General features: G+C 48.9%; 3 protein-coding genes across 3 annotated transcripts in view; 2 read left to right on the top strand and 1 right to left on the bottom strand.

Moving 5' to 3' along the window:
• Positions 1 to 5,546, top strand: part of ABAT (4-aminobutyrate aminotransferase) — an 87,548-nt gene extending 82,002 nt beyond the window's left edge. Inside the window, exons 15-16 of the mRNA XM_081255670.1 lie at positions 584 to 695; positions 2,019 to 5,546. Of these exons, the coding sequence (XP_081111796.1) occupies positions 584 to 695; positions 2,019 to 2,140 (234 nt within the window). The 3' untranslated portion in view covers positions 2,141 to 5,546. The remainder of the gene's footprint in view (positions 1 to 583; positions 696 to 2,018) is intronic.
• Positions 1,254 to 16,161, top strand: part of LOC308628585 (barrier-to-autointegration factor-like) — a 144,109-nt gene continuing 129,201 nt past the window's right edge. Inside the window, exon 1 of the mRNA XM_081255675.1 lies at positions 1,254 to 1,261. The gene's annotated coding sequence lies outside the window, so the exon portion shown is untranslated. The remainder of the gene's footprint in view (positions 1,262 to 16,161) is intronic.
• TMEM186 (transmembrane protein 186) lies at positions 12,558 to 16,128 on the bottom strand. The gene is made up of 2 exons (XM_081255672.1): positions 16,080 to 16,128; positions 12,558 to 15,044 (listed from the first exon to the last, which is right to left on the bottom strand). The coding sequence occupies exons 1-2, from the start codon at positions 16,080 to 16,082 to the stop codon at positions 14,409 to 14,411; spliced, it is 639 nt and encodes a 212-aa protein (XP_081111798.1). The 5' UTR covers positions 16,083 to 16,128; the 3' UTR covers positions 12,558 to 14,408.

Here is a 16,161-nt window from a genome sequence, read left to right as displayed (position 1 = left end):
AGTTGCTTATCTGAAATTTAACTGGGTGTCCTGTTTTTCTTCTGGCACCCTTAACCCAGAACAACTTGAAGATAGGAAACTATAATTCTCCTCATTTTCTGGCTGAGAATGGGGAGCTTTAAACCCAGATCTGCCTGATTGCAGACTCTGAAGGGGCAAGTGTGGCTGCTGAGATAGCTGAGAGCCTCTAACTGTGCTGTAGCTCTAGGGGGAATTTCTTTTTCTTTTCTTGGGCTGGATTTGCATTTAGACTGAGGCTGGGCAGGGGTAGGTGCTAGGAAAAGCCTCTGGGAAGGGTGGAAGGACCGGGCCCTTCCCTCCTGCCACAATGTTCCTTCCCCTGTCACCAGCGTAGCGGGAGAAATGTCAGGCACTTACTTATGTCCCTTGGGGGTACAGCTGCACCCTGCTTGCAGTTGTTGGTGCTGGAGTATGGGACGCGCCAGGGCCGGGCTCGGCAGGGATCTTGTTGTTCTGAGGCTGTCACAAACGCAGGCCGCCCCTGTCCTGAGTGGCCGTGAGGTCCACGTGGGCTGATGGCTGCCTTCCTTGGCTTTGATGCCGGCCTGTGTCCCCGCTGCAGGCCCGGTACCCCCAGCTCATCAGCAGAGTGAGAGGACGAGGCACCTTCTGCTCCTTCGACACGCCAGATGAATCCACACGGAATAAACTCATTTCAACAGCCAGAAACAAAGGTAAGGCAGCAAGGGGTAACCACATTTCCTGGTGGGGGGCCCGGAGGGAGGAGAAGGGGAAGGTGATTCACAGGACTAAAAATAGTCTGAATTGCCTTTCTCAAAAGAAGAGAAAGTTACCAGGGAGCTTTCCGTATACATTTATTCATTCAACGATATTCGCCGAGAAGGTGAGCAGAAGGTGAGAGGTACCAACTCTGGAGAGGGTCAGGAGAGCCAGGGTCCGTCCCTTCCTTCAAGGAGCTTGTAGTCTAGCAGGAAGGGGTGACATCAAAGAGAATATTCCATAAACAATCTATTACAGTTATAAGTCCTAGAACAGAGGAAAAGGAGCCAGAGAACGAATAGCTGGGGAAAATGTCCAGGAAATCAGGGAAGGCTTCCTTGAGGAAGTGGCATTTTACCCTACATCTTGCCGGATGAATAGGAATTGGCCAGGTGAAGAAGGTGAGAAGGAGCATTCCGGGCAGGAGAAGGGATGTGTGCCTTTAGCTGGGCAGAATGGGGCATACAGAGGGAGAAAACAAATGCATGGAGTGTAATGAGGGACAGACGGGTGGCAGGGGGTGAATCAGGTTCACGTCAGCCTGGGGATGAGGTTCGAGATTGTGGACTTTCTCCTAAGAGCTATAGGAGCCATGGAAGTTTTAAGTGGGGCAGATCAGAGAGCCTACTATGCGTCAAAGCTGGTGTCTTTCACCTGGACCATCTTAGAGAATCCTGCAGCAGCCCTGAAGGGCAGGGGGTAATTCACCTCCTCCTGAGAATGAAAAAACTGAGTCTCAGAGACACTATACAACCCAGCCAAAGAGCCCCATCTAGTCAAAGGTGAAATCGCCCTTTGAAAGAAGCAGATTCCAAGAATTCCCTGGCGGTCCAGTGGTTAGAACTCCCCCGGTTGGATCCCTGGTTGGGGAACCGAGATCCTGCAAGCTGTGCGGCGCGGCCCAAAAAAACCCCCCAAACTCAGATTCCGTCCTTCATAAGCACTGCTGACCTGCCCACACTTCTGTAATTTACTTCTTATTTTCTTTCCCCGCCACACCACGAGTTTCTGGAGGGCAAGGACTTTGTGTCAGGATTTCTCAATCAGCAGGCCTAGTTCAGGGGCAGCAGAGCTGGCCTTCGAAGTTGGAGGGGAGGGAGGGGAGAGAAGGGCGGGTGAGCTGGCCGATGAGAGAGGACGGGAAGGAAGGCTGGACGGCGGCTGGACGGACAGAACGGTTCGGACGGATGCGGTAGCCACCGTGTGTGATCCCGCCCGGCTCCCCGGCCCGTGACTCCGAGCCCAAGCCCCTAACCCACCCCCGCCTCTCCTTTTAGGCCTGATGCTGGGGGGCTGCGGCGACAAATCCATCCGCTTCCGTCCCACTCTGGTCTTCAGGGACCACCACGCACACCTGTTCCTCAATATCTTCAGCGACATCTTAGCCGACTTCAAGTAAAGAAGCCATTTCCTCCACGCTCTGAGGAAGCCCTGATCTCACCCCTTGTCAAATTGATTAGTTTGCCTAATTCATGTTTTCACTTAAAGTATCAGAGGTGAATGCATAAACTGGAGGATTATTTGTGGGGGGGGGATGTTTTTCGTGGCCTGGGGGGAGGGGAGGGGCTGGTTTGCTCTCTCCCTGCAGAGCCAATGGCGCACGTTGGTTTTAAGACCAGAAATTCTGCTTGAGCCCTGGACACAGTCTTAGGTTGGGCCCCGAGGGTCCTGGCCAGGTATCTGCCACCCTCGACCCCAACGATACCTTTGGAAGCCAGTCAAGGGAATGATACCTGCTCCTGGGGCTGGGGGCTGGGACTCCTGGGTTCCGTCCCTCTCAAGTGACGCGTTCTGAACGGGGAGGACGCTGGCTCCCCCTGCCCTATGCAAACAGACATGCTTCCCCCTCGCGCCCAGGCCCCGAAGCTCTGAGCACGTCCCATGTGCAGTCCAGTGACGGGCAGGACAGAGCATATTAAGGCAGGAGAGTAGGGACACGGCATTGAGCTTGGGGGTGTGGGAAGGGGTCTTCTGGCCTCCTGAAGAGTAAGGCCACTCCCCCGATCCATCCGGGGATTCCTCTCCAAACTGTGAATTCTCGCCTTTATGGGGCTTTGTCCTGGGAGAATCTCTGGGGGGCATCGCCAACAGGTCTTACTCACCACCTTCATTCCCCAAATTCCCTCCCTCCCGTTAAACGTCAGCCCAGACCTCTGTGGAAGGAAAGCTGAGCCCGATCACCCCAGGGACACACACCCAGGAGTGTAAGCCCAGGCCTGGGGCAGCAGAGACCCCTCCTCCCGTCCCCACGGCACCTGGGGTCTGACTTTGGACCCCTCGCCCCGGGACCCTTTCTCTAGCTCTGCTCATCCACCTCTGCTCCACTTCTGAGCCGTCCCAGGACCGGCTTTGCTGCTGCATCAAAACTGGACTAGCTGTCTTCTTGCTGGAGGCATCATGAATTGAAGGCACCAGAGCTCCATGCAGGAAAAAGTAGCCTGTTGGTGCAAGGTGGCTTCCTTATCGTTACCCCTCCAAGTCAGAGATTTTCCTGCCGTGAGTGACTGTGAGATGATCAGGCAGGTGATGCTTAGAGGCTTAATTGGATGATGGCTGAGGCTAAGGAGGTCTCTGCTGGAGGCAAGACAATTTTGGAACTGATTTGATCTCAGATGCTCCTAAAAAGAGCATTTGGTTGTCCTCCAGCAGTGAGTGTTGTTTAGCGGGTAGATAAAGGAAGTCTGTCCAAAAGGAAGCCACTTGGTCTCCTGGTGCCTTGGTTGACTATTCTGGGAGCTGGGCAGATAAAGATTCTCAATTCAGCACTTTTCTGTTTTAATAACTAACCTTCCAAAGATCTCAAAGTGGTTTGGTTTTTTTCTGCTTCCGCTTTTCAGCAGATTTGGTCATCATCCTATTTTTGCCAAGAATGAAAGGCAGTCACGTGCTTAACAGACGAGGGGGAATCCCTGAATCCCGGTTCACCCTGCATTCCTGCACTCAGTGCTAATCCGTTGCTTTTAAGGAGCTCTGCCGTGTCCAAGGGCATTCACACTGCCAACTAAATGGAGCCTCCCTCTCTCTGCAAGCTTGCGCTCATTTGTATATTCAGTTATTTATCCAATCATTCATTCATGAAACTTCCATTAAATACCTGCTCTGTCCCAGGCCCAATGCTAAGCACTAGAAATCCAAAGGTGAAATAAAACCTAGTCCCTGCTCTCAAGGGACTCACATCCCACTGGGGACAACGGACTCTTAAACCAACAATTAATGCCATAACAGTCGTATGTGTAGGAACATCAGGAAATCAGAGGGAATGGCCCAATCCACCTAAGGGTCAGAGGAGGTTCCAAGGAGAAAGTGACATTTGAGCAGGATTTTGCAGGATGAACAAGAGTTCACCAAGTAGACAAGACAAGGAAGAGTGTTGCAGAAAGCGAACAGCATGTGCAAAGACACATGAGTTCACAGCCTCACACTTTTCACTGGGGATCCAGATTCCACAGGCAATATCCCAAGATTCAAGGCCTTATTTAACAAACAAGCAAAATGCAAACCAAACCATAATTCATGTATGCTTTCTCCTGAGAACTTTAGCATTGGATCCAAACATACAATGAGATTCCTGGAGTCCAAAAGGTTTTTAAGCCAGGGCACAACCAGAAACGTTGGCCCTCTTTGGTGGAGAGAGTGGCTCCAATGTTTTGTTCTCTCCCCACAGGGCACTGACAGAGAAATGAAATCTTTTCTATCTGGAAAGTCATTTCCAGACTTATTCACTCCTTAACCAAGGGAAGTTACTTATAAAACTTTTTAAGCCATTTATCAGCCAGTCCTCATTGACTCAGGGCATACTGAGTTCCTGAGACGTTCTCTTTTGGAGGTGGAGGTGTAGCTGCGAGAATTTCAAGGAAAACATTCTCAGCGGCGCTCAAGGAACTTGCCAGAAGTTAGTGAAAACACAGGGAGCCCAGAGGACAGGGTGCTGGCTCAGGCAGAGCCCACGCAGAAGAACTTCTGTGGCCGACGGTCCGGAAACGAATCCATCACACATTAGTGCCATAGAGTTTAGTAAATGTCGCTAGCAAATCTCATCACTTTTACAGAAAACAAGGTCCGGTCATGGCAAATCTTAGCACATCCTCACTTTTATTATAAATGGGTGTTTTTTAAATAATTTTTACTGACACTCAGTAACCATGCAAAATCGTGCACAACATGAATATAATCTGTGTATCTATACCTGTCTATATCTATCTGTATATCAGCTCATGGTAGAAAACCATAGCTAGGGAGCCTTGCCAACTTACGCATACAAAGTGGTTTTGTTTACAGTATTCTGTTGACAGTGCCAATAAATGATAAAGAAATTAACGCGTCACAGTGTAACTGATGACCATATGCACAATTCCATGAACTCAGTCTGTTTCCTGTGTTAATCAGTATTCTTAAATTAAAAACAAAATATTTATAATGGAAACATCAGAGTAAATGTGGCCTTTTTGCTTGGAAATGGTTTTGGTAAGGACTTATTTCACAAGTTCTTATGAAGCTCCTATGATTAAGCACCTCTTAGGGATGTCTTGGGGGAATTCTCTACCTGCGTTCAGTCTGCCTTGGGCTTAGAAGCCTGGTGAGGCCGTTCAGTTCATCCGAATTCATCCAAGACATGCCATGTAATGGGGATGGACAAGGTGTGGTCCTTACCCTCAGCTCACCTTCCAGTGGGGCAAAGGTCATAGCAACCCAGCATAAGGACCAGGATACAGGAGGATATTGTACATGAACAAAGGATAGGCCCAAGTCAGGATGGAGGTTAGGCCTCTGAGTTTCAACTTCAAGGTTGAGTGGGAACTGCTCCAGTGACTCAGAGGAGGGGTGGAAGGCATTCCAGACCAAGAGAACAGCTAGCTGAAGGCACGAAGGCAGGATGAGGCAGGCATTTCTACAGCGTTCAGCATTTCTAGATCACAAAGACCAGGAAAGCAGAGGAGCCTGGAGACCAGGCCAAAGGGACAGGCAGGGCTCGGATCTGGAGGGCCTTCTGGGCCAGTCTGGGCCCTCCATGAACTGACGGAGCCACCAAAGTTTTGGAGCAGGGGGGTAATCCAACATGCATTCTAGAAAGAATGTCCTGATTGTCCACTGTGAACAACAGAGAGACTGGGTGATCAGTCGGAATCTGTGGCCATCAAGATGACCAGGTGGCCCAACCAGGACAGCGATAATGGGCTGGATGGAGAGGGAAGGAAAAGCACAGAATCCACTGCATCCAGGACAGTGACATTCAACGCTAGAGGCACTTTGGAGTTGCCCTAAAGAACTTGGTAAATATCTTAATGCTTAGGCCCCACCCCAAACCAATTAAATCACATTCTCTCCGTCACTGGATTGAGGTGGTAAGCTGATGACTGATGGGAATCAGCCGTGAGGTAGGTGCAGCGTGGGAAGGCACGGAAGAGATGCTGAGTCAGCACCTGTGGAAATGAGCTGGCTCTTTGGTCCTCCTGGTGTCCTGACCTAGAACCACGGGCCGTGGGCTCCTGACTCACTTCTGCACCCAGCTGTCTCGGTGGCCCTCCACGGCCCTTCTTTTTCTCATCTGGAAAATGTATGGTTTGGACCACGTGATTTCCAAGGTTCCTTCCGGCTGGGACACCAAACAGGTCTATGAAATAACTGACTAGGAAAGCAATATCTACCATTAAATATGCTTTTAAGAATAATCACATATAGTGATAATATTTATCATTTGTTGAGCATCTGTTATGCACAAGCATATTCTGCTGGGGCTTTGTAATGTTCACAACACACCTATGAGCGATGTATGTGTCTGCCTATTTGTAAGATGAGGAGCCTGATGCTCAGAGAGATTGGGGAACCCACCCAGCATCACACAGCCTGGAGGCCAGGATTTAAGACACACGGGTGTGTGTGAATGAGCACATGCAGTCAGCATGGGGTTGGTTGAGGATCAACCACTCAGGACCCTTCTCACCACCAGCCTGGCCACTGGCCTGGGAAAGTGAACTTGAACTGGTCAGCATTAGTGTGAGCTCCTAAGCGTATATCCCTAAGGTAGGTGGGTGGAAGGTGCCAGGACCTTTGTTAAAAACAGTCACTGTTCCCACTTTCTGTCCTTCTTCCCCCTTCTCCACCCCCGGGGAGGCAGGACAAGGCAGTAGAATGACCTAACTCTGCTGCTTTCTAGCTGGGTGACCTGGAGTAAGTCACTTCACCTCTCTGAGCATCACCTGCAGAGAGCTGACACTTATTGAGGGCTTCCCTGGACCAAGCGCTATTTTTAAGTGCTTTTCATGTACTACGTCAGCCCCTTCAGCTACCCTCGATGGGTGCTTTTATTATCATTAATTCACAGATAAAGAAACCAAGGCACAGACAGTGATTATATTACTGGCCCACAGTCACAGCCTGGGAATGGCAGGGCTGGGGTTCAAGCAGGTAGGAAGTCTTGCTTCCAAGCCACGTGCTTCACCCTACACCTGCGACCTCTCTCTGGTTCTCCAACTCCAACAGCTGCTGGGAGGATTCAAGAAAATCACGTAATCGGGACTTCCCTGGTGGCGCAGTGGTTAAGAATCCACCTGCCAATGCAGGGGACACAGGTTTGATCTCTGGTCCGGGAAGGTCCCACATGCCGCGGAGCAACTAAGCCCATGCACCACAACTACTGAGCCTGTGCTCTAGAGCCCACGTGCCGCAACTACTGAGCCCACGCACCACAACTACTGAAGCCCAAGCACCTAGAGCCCGTGCTCCACAAGAGAAGCCACCGCAATGAGAAGCCCACGCACTGCGACGAAGAGTAGCCCCCGCTCACCGCAACTAGAGAAAGCCCACGCGCACAGCAACGAAGACCCAACACAGCCAAAAAATAAAAATAAACAAAATAAATAAAATAAAAAATCATGTAATCATCTCCTGACTCGTGGTAGGTGCTTAATACATAATGGTTCCTTTCGCCACTTGATCTCCGTGAACCTGGCTCACATATAGTTCTAAATGTTAAACCTACTTCCCAACACGGGGACAAGTCCCACCAGATCCCAGAGTAGATTACAACTGTTAATCAGTAAAACGGATGTTTTGTCACTAGAGTTGGTACAAACGTGGCCAGATGGTATCGACCCTGCCTGATTAACCCTCATCAGGCATGATTTTATAGTTGAATGAATGCTGCAGGATCAAAACAGGGCCATAAAAGTTGGACTCTGCCCAGGTTTCAAAGGGACCCAGTGGCTTTCCATCTGTGGATTCACAAGTCCTGAATTCTTAAAGCAGCCAAGGGCAAGTTCCTAGTTATTTGTCTAACTCACCCCAGGCTGGCCCCCTGCAAGCAGCTAAGCCCATCAGATCTGTTCTGGGAAGTGCATTAAACATGCTTATTTATGATGGGCTGGGGGTGGGATATCTGGGCCTATGACCAGGTAAGGCTCAGTTCTGGTAACCGGTGTAGGAAGGACAACGGCTCCCAGCCATGCACACTGTGAATGTCCCCAGTTGGAGCAGACCTCACCACGGTCTGGAGGACTACCTGTCTCAGCTCAGGCTGCTCTAACAGAATATCAGAGATGGGGCAACATAAACAGCCAACATTTATTTCTCACGGTTCTGGAGGCTGGAAGTCCAGGGTTGGGTTCTTGGTGAGGGTCTCTTCCTGCTTGTGTCCTCACATGGCACTGATTCCATCGTGGGGGCCCCACCCTCATGACCTCATCTGACTCCAATCACCTCCCAAAAGCCCCATCTCCAAACACTCTCACATGGGGGGCTATGGTTCAACATATGAATTTTAGGAGGGGATACAAACATTCAGTCCCTAGCAACTACCATGTGAAAATGGACGTGCTACAGGTTACCCCATTTCCTGCATCTAAATAATACACAGCCCAGGGCAGGTGGGGTGCCCAAAGTCCAGATGGTTCTCAGCAGATGGGAATGAAAACCAGTCTGCAAAATACAAACACGGTTGTATCACTAATGCTTTTAATGCCTGTTTCCTACTGTCCACCCAGCTTCCAAGCCCAGAATGGAGATTCATGGTTGAGAAACTTTTCTCTTTACCTCGAAAGCTGGCAGGAGGAGGAAAGGATGGCAAAAGAGATTGTGTTTATTACAGCATTTTACTTCATTTGTTAAGATGGATGACATGCTCGTTACGGAAATTTTAAACAACACTAGAAGGCCATAAAGTTCAAAGTAGACGTTTTCCCTCTGTCTCATCCACCTGAGTCTTCTCCCCAGAATTAACCACTGTGGAAAAATTGGAATGTGTTTTTTAAAATCACAAATAGGATCATATAGAACTATACTGTTCTCTGATTTGCTTTTTCCACCTAACACTACCCCATGATTATCTTGTCACATCAGCAGATATGGTTCAACCTCACTCTTTTTAAGGGCGTGTAATATTCCATAGCTTATTTAACTGTGTTGCCTACTAATGGCAACTTAGTTTACTTCCTGTTGTTGTTGTGTGTTTGTTTCACTATTGGAAACATTCAGTGAATATCCTCATATACATGCTTGAGTATTGCTATTAGATGATTATTTTGGAATTGTTTTCCAAGGGGGAAATCACCAATATAACCACACACCACCTGAATCTAAAGACCATTTCCATTTTCTGAGAAGCTGCTTGACCATCAGAGAGGCACGGCTCTTGGGAAGGCTCAATCCCACACAGTGATTCTCAAAACCTGGGGTGCCTTGGAATTACCTGGGAAGCATCAAAATACAGATGCCCAGGGGCTTCCCTGGTGGCGCAGTGGTCGAGAGTCCGCCTGCCGATGCAGGGGACACGGGTTCATGCCCCGCTCGGGGAAGATCCCACATGCCGTGGAGAGGCTGGGCCCGTGAGCCATGGCCGCTGAGCCTGTGCGTCCGGAGCCTGTGCTCCGCAACGGGAGAGGTCACAGCAGTGAGAGGCCCGCGTACCAGAAAAAAAAAAAAAAAAAAAAAATACAGATGCCCAGCTTCTGCCCAACCAGAATCTGCAGGGTTGAGCACAGGCGAGTTTTATTGTTTTTGTTGTTGCTGATCTGGAGCATGGGAACTGGGTACTACCGCCCTGCTGGTGCACTGCAGAAACCCTAAACTGGTTTCCCTTGTCACATGTAATTTTAGCTTGGAAATAAAGGGACAGAATAATGCCTTTGCTCTGTGCGCCCTCTGCTGGTACTGCACAAGCAAACCACACATCCAAGTGGAGGCTCTTTGGTGCAAGAGCCGGTGAGAACCGGGGCTGTCACCTCCCACTGAGCTGACACTTCTGGGCAGTGACTGTCAAATCAGGCTACGCATGAGAATGCCCTCTAGGGAAAATGGTCATGGGCCTGGGCAACAGTATTTTTTAAGAGGTGTCCAGGTGACTCTACACACGGAGCCCAGGCGGAGAACCTGTTCTGTAGGGGAAAAAAAAAAAAATTGGCCCAGGGACACAGAGGCATGTGCCATTCTGGTGTTGTCCACCTGATCATCTATTTCAGAAATTCCCAGCATGGTTGCATAGCAGAATTAGCCTCAAGCTTGACAAAAAGACAGATTCTGGGGATCCACCCCAGACATAATCAGAATCTCCAGGGGGTGAAGCTCACTCAGGTTAAGTGATTACAGGTAGCCCAACAGGCCTATTTAATTTTTGGTTTTAATAAGTCAGGGTCAGATCATTAGTCCCTCTTAAGACATTTTATAGGCACAGACTGTGTCTTTGGGAGAAGAGGTTCACAGGAATTGAAGTCACTGACAAGCAGGTGAGGGAAAGGAAGGGAACCAGCAGCTCTACAGATAATTATATAATCGAGTCCTTTATGTAATTGAATCCTCAGTACAACTTCTTGAGGATAAATAGTAACACCCCTGTTACACAGAGAGAGAAACTGGAGAGAGACAGATAGACACTTCTATGTAGATACCTAGGGAGAAAGGCTTTTAGGCAGAGGAACTGTCAGTGCAAAGGCCCTGAGGCTGCAGGGTCCTCGATTATTGGAGGAAGAGCAAGGGAAATATAGCTAACTGAAGTGGTCAGTGCACAGCTGTGGACGAGAGAAGAAAGCTGGGGGTAGGGGCGGGGCCGGGCCATGCTGGGCCCTGGAGGTCACAGTAAGGACTTCAGCTTCTACAGCAGTGATGTGATTCTCTTTTTTAAAAGGATCACTTTGGCAGGACTTCCCTGGTGGTCCAGTGGTTAGGACTCCGTGCTTCTACTGTAGGGGGCATGGGTTCGAACCCTGGTCAGGGAACTAAGATCCCGCAAGCCACAGGGTGCAGCAGAAAGGAAGGAAGGAAGGAGGGAAGAAAGAAAGGAAGGATCACTTTGGCTGCTGCGAGAACAGACTCTAGAAGGGCAAGGATGGAAGCAGCAGGTTGCAATAATCCAGAGGCTATGAGGGCAGCTTGGATCGAAATGGCAGGGCTGGAGCAGGTGAGAGCAGTCAGGTTCTGGTTGTACTTTTAGAGTAAAGTTGGTACAAAATTAAGTCAGTGGAACCACATGCCATTTACCCTAAGAGCCGGCACTTCTGAATGTGTCTGAGGCTCTCCGGGAACCCCCAGGCCCACAACCGGGCTCTGGGTCACACCGTCCACAGCACGCACAGCCCCCCCTATCTAGAGACCCTGCAGATATACCCCAGCTGACAATGGGAGCCCAGCATTCCCAAACATCTGAGGGACATAGTCACACAGTCCCCAGACCATGGCCTTTGACTGGCTGGAATTAACACGCGAAGGGAATTTAACAGAGGCAACGACAAATCCATAATACGTCTATGCCCTTTCATTTGCATCTTTAATTAAAAACAAATACAAATTAAAAGCTGTTTCCTCTTGTTCTTAAGAGCTCCCAAGCTTTCTTTCACTGACCTTCAAAGGCTCCCCACAGTGATTTGGATCAAATTCAGGGTCCTCCCCTTAGCAAAGGCACCAACCCCACTCCTGTCCAGGGCAGAAACGCACACTTGTGTCCCCTCAGCCTGAACAAGCAGTGCTCATGTCCATCTCCTCCTCACACCTGGGGTCCCCTTCAAAGTCCCGGCCCCAGGCCATCCGGGCCCTTCTCCCAACCTCACCCCCTTCTGCTCTTCTGCCTCAGGCCAGCCCACTCCTCTCTTTCCTTGCACTTTTCCCCATTTCTTTTTAAAAATATTTATTTATTTATTTATTCATTTATTGGCTGTGTCGGGTCTTGGTTGTGGCATGCGGGATCTTTTGTTGCGGTGCGCGGGCTTAGTTGCCCCGTGGCATGTGGGATCTTACCACCCTGTCCAGGGATCAAACCCGTGTCCCCTGCATTGGCAGGCGGATTCTTAACCACTGGACCACCAGGGAAGTCCCTCCCATTTCTAATTATACACATGCACTTAGCACCCGCCCTCCCTCCCCACCAAGATGCTATTAGTCCAAAGGCCAAAATCCTCCCCTTTTATGAACCGTGGTGCCTTCAGCACCCAGCAGAAGAGGTTTGGGATGACTGGCTGATTTGGAAGCCTGCAGGAACAAACTGTCTTGAATTACATGCTTTACTTGCTTCTGTGAAATGCAATAAATTAACTAAGAAGATCTAACAACTTCTTTCATGTTATCGTGATTATAAAGTCACTTTTCTCAAAATGCCATTTGCAGTCTACACAGAGGAAAGATATCTTTCCATATAGTTGGCATTTATCACATTATTTATAGCAATAAAAAAAATGGAGATCATTTAAAGAAGAAAGGTTATAGGACCAGCTACATCCACTCAGTGGAATATTTTGCAATTACTGATTTTTTTTTGCATAAAAAGTATTTACATGAAAAAAAATCAGATAATTGGGGCCTTTTGTTTTTATCTATTTGTAAGGTATGCTGCCCATTTTTTCCAACTTTATTGAGATATAACTGACATACAATATGGTATTAGTTTAAGGTATACAACATGATTTATATACGTATATACTGCAAAATGATTACCACAGTAAGTTAACATCCAGCATCTCACATAGTCACAAGGTTTCTTCCTTGTGATTGAATACTTTAAATGAATGTTTATAACGGACGTAGTCTTATGTTATAACATGAAGCAAAAAAAAGCCAATTTCAGATACAGGATAACATCTATGTTTTAAGTAAATACTGAAAGCACAGTGAGATACCACTTCACACCCATTAGGATGGCTATTATAAAAAAAAAAAATGATGGATAAATTGGAACTCTGATGCATTGCTGGTGGGAATATAAAATGGTGTAGCCACTATGGAAAAGTTTGGCAGGTCCTCAAAAAGTTAAACTTAGAATTACCGTATGACCCGGTAATTCCACTTCTCAGAAAATACCCAGAAGAATTGAAAGCAGAAACTCAGATGTCTGTACACCAATGTTCACAGCAGCATTACTCACAACAGCCAAAAGGTGGAAACAATCAAAATGTCCATCGAAAGATGAATGGATAAACAAAATGTGATATATACATATTATTCCGCCATAAAAAAGGAATGAAGTTCTGATACCTGCTACAACATGGGTAAACCTTGCAAAACTATGCCAAGTGAAAGAAGCCAGACATAAAAGGCCACACAGTGGATGATTCTATTTGCATGAAATATCCAGAATAGGCAAATCCATAGACACAGAAAGCAGATTAGTGGTTGCCAAGGGCTGGAGAAGGGGGGCATTGGGGAGTTACTATTTAATGGGTGCAGAGCTTCTGGTTGGAATAATGAAAAAGTTCTGAAAATGGAGAGAAGTGACGGTTGCAAAACACTAAATATACTTAATACCACTTAGTGTACACTTAAAATGGTTAAAAGGACAAATTTGTTTATATTTTACTACGATTTGAAAAAAAAGACTGGAAGGTCACAAAACAAAATTTAGTTATTGACTTCTGAGTAGTAGAATTAAAGATCATGACTTCTTTCCTCTTTGTTACAAATTATATAATAAGCATATTGCTAATTACGGGGGACATTACATATAACTGGCTTTATTTTATAAAGTGTCACACCAGCATATAGTTCATCTGACTTTATCACACTGCAAAGCCTTCTGATGTGAGAGCCCCTAGACCTCTGGGCGGTGAACTTGCTCGGATTACAACCTTGCCCCAGTGGCTGTGCAGCTACCGTGCGGGCAGGATGAACGACCCACCTCTAGGCTTCATCCTGGTCCCCTCGCCGCTGGGTCCACAAGGGGGCGCAGCATAGGGCTGGTGAAATCCCTACCCATTGCCTGGAAGCCTTTTGCGGCGCCATCACCTCTGAGCTAACAATGACGTTTATTGTTTATTCTCACACCCATCCCAGGAGACAGAGAGGATTTTTCCACTTTAAGATGTGAAAACCAAGGTTCTGAGAGACTTGACAACCTGCCCCAGGACAGGGATTTGGAAACGGACAGACCCAAGTCTTCTGGCTCCTGCCCCCCACCTCTCTGTCTTTGATTTCACAGCAGTGTAACTGTTCTAGAGAGCTTGGCATCGCTTCCTCCAAGAACTGGCTCTTAACAGAAACTTCTGGCCATTATCTGAATGTCACACACAAGTGCAGTTAAGAATCTGCACTCAGGGCCTCTTTCTAAACCCAGTTACTCACTTCTATCTCATGAATTTCCTCATCCCAAAAGACAAGTTCCCAGGGGCCCCGGCAAAGTCTTCAGCTGCCCGACCCCCTCCTTCAGCCCCGCCCACACCCTCAGGCTTCCTGCAGGAGGCCCGGCTCCAGCCCGTTCACTTGAACTTGTCCAGCATCCCAAACACCTGTGTGAAACGCTCTCGGTCCAGGATGCGTCCATAGCGCAGGGTGAGGTAGAAGGTCTGTTTCCCACTGTACTGCTGGATCCGCACGAACAGCTCCTGAGGCCGATCCTGGCTTTCCGTCATGGGGATCACGTCGGTCACAGGGCAGTATGTCTCCTGTCGCCGGCCCCAGAAGGTCAGGTGGGCCACCCGCAGCATGGTGCCCGACTCATTCACGTACAGGATGCCCACCAGCCTCCGGAAGAAATGGCTCATCCAGCACAACATGGCCAGGGCAAAGGCAGCGATCCCGCCCGCCAGGCACAGGGAGTTGAAGGTCATGAGGCCCTGGGAGTACCAGTAGAGGCCAGGCGGCAAGGCCACCACCGTCAGGGCTGTCTGTGCCACCTTCAGCCGAGACAAGTACCCGAAAGCCCTGATGGCATCAAACCGGTACACCATCTGAAATGTCTCTGTCTCTGTGCCGGGTGGTTTCTCCTTGGAGGCTGGTGGCCTGCTTCCCACCCACCTCCTAGGATCCCGCCCAATGCAGCACCACAGCCCGTGGAGAGGCCTTCCCCATGCAGCTGGCCCTGGCGACCGCGGCACAGCTCGGAGGAAGGCAGCCTGAAAGGGAGACAGGGAGACCATTTCTCTCATGGAACTCAACCATGCTAATCACACAAGGAACAGCTGCAAAGCGTCTTACACGGAGGCTCCCACCAATCCTGTGAGGCCGGCATCACTGCCAGAGATGGAAAGAAAGGTAAAGCCAGATGCTTTACCTCACGTGATCTTCACAAAAACTGTTTGCGATGGGAACCACTACTTCTACTTTACCACGGAGGAAAGCCCAGAGAAGGTAAGAAATTTACCCAAAGACACACAGCCAGTGAGTGGGGCAGAGTCTGACTTTTAAACCGGTCCTCTTTCCTCCAGACAGCTCAAGTAAGTATAGGAAAGGAGGTGCAGCCCTCATTCATTCAACAAATAACCTTGGGAGGGCCAACTCTGGGCTGGCACTGTATCCACAGCCTGTGTGCCATTTCCCCAAGCAGGAAACTCAATCAATGTCCCAGTGGGGAACAAATCCGCAAGATATTCATCATAATAAGTTCCCAATTCTCGGTCAGGTTAAAGCGTCATCTTGGGGTCAGAAGGGAAACGCTGTTTACTTGGCGTAAACTGAGGGATGGGGTAGAACAGAGGAGGAGGGAGGCGTCAACCCATAGCACAAGGGTTTTATGAGATGCACAGTTCCACACCTCGAATAGTGCAGTGAAAGATACTTTGGGCGGTGAAGTCAGATCTGGGTTCCAATCCCGACTCCTACAGTCACCAGCTGTGGATCTTTGGGCAAATTACTCCACCTCTCTGGGCCCCAGTTTCTTCATCTTTCAAAATGGGGATCCAAAATATACTGAATGTGATGATGGTTTTAAAGCCTTCAAATGCACTTGATGCTCGGCGAGTGCTCAGTGAGTTTTAGTTATCGCCGTTGCTGGCCCACGTGACCTGAGCGCAGAGGAGAGCGGGGAATAACAAATCGGAACACACGTCCCTCCCGCAGATTCTCCGAATCAGAACCCCAGGCGTCTGCAGGCCTGCCCCAGACCCACAAAGCACGTCACCTCCCTTACTTCCCACCACCCGCCTTCTTACCATGACTTCAATGCCTGCTACCGGAAGTGAATCCCTCCTACTCCCGGAACCGCTAAGAGCGCGTGTTCGGCCCTAATAGGAC

This window comes from Mesoplodon bidens (assembly GCF_964165515.1).
Source record: "Mesoplodon bidens genome assembly, chromosome: 15".
Classification (NCBI taxonomy): domain Eukaryota; kingdom Metazoa; phylum Chordata; class Mammalia; order Artiodactyla; family Ziphiidae; genus Mesoplodon; species Mesoplodon bidens.
The sequence above is the reverse complement of the archived record's forward strand: the minus strand, read 5'-3'. Positions and strand labels throughout refer to the sequence as shown.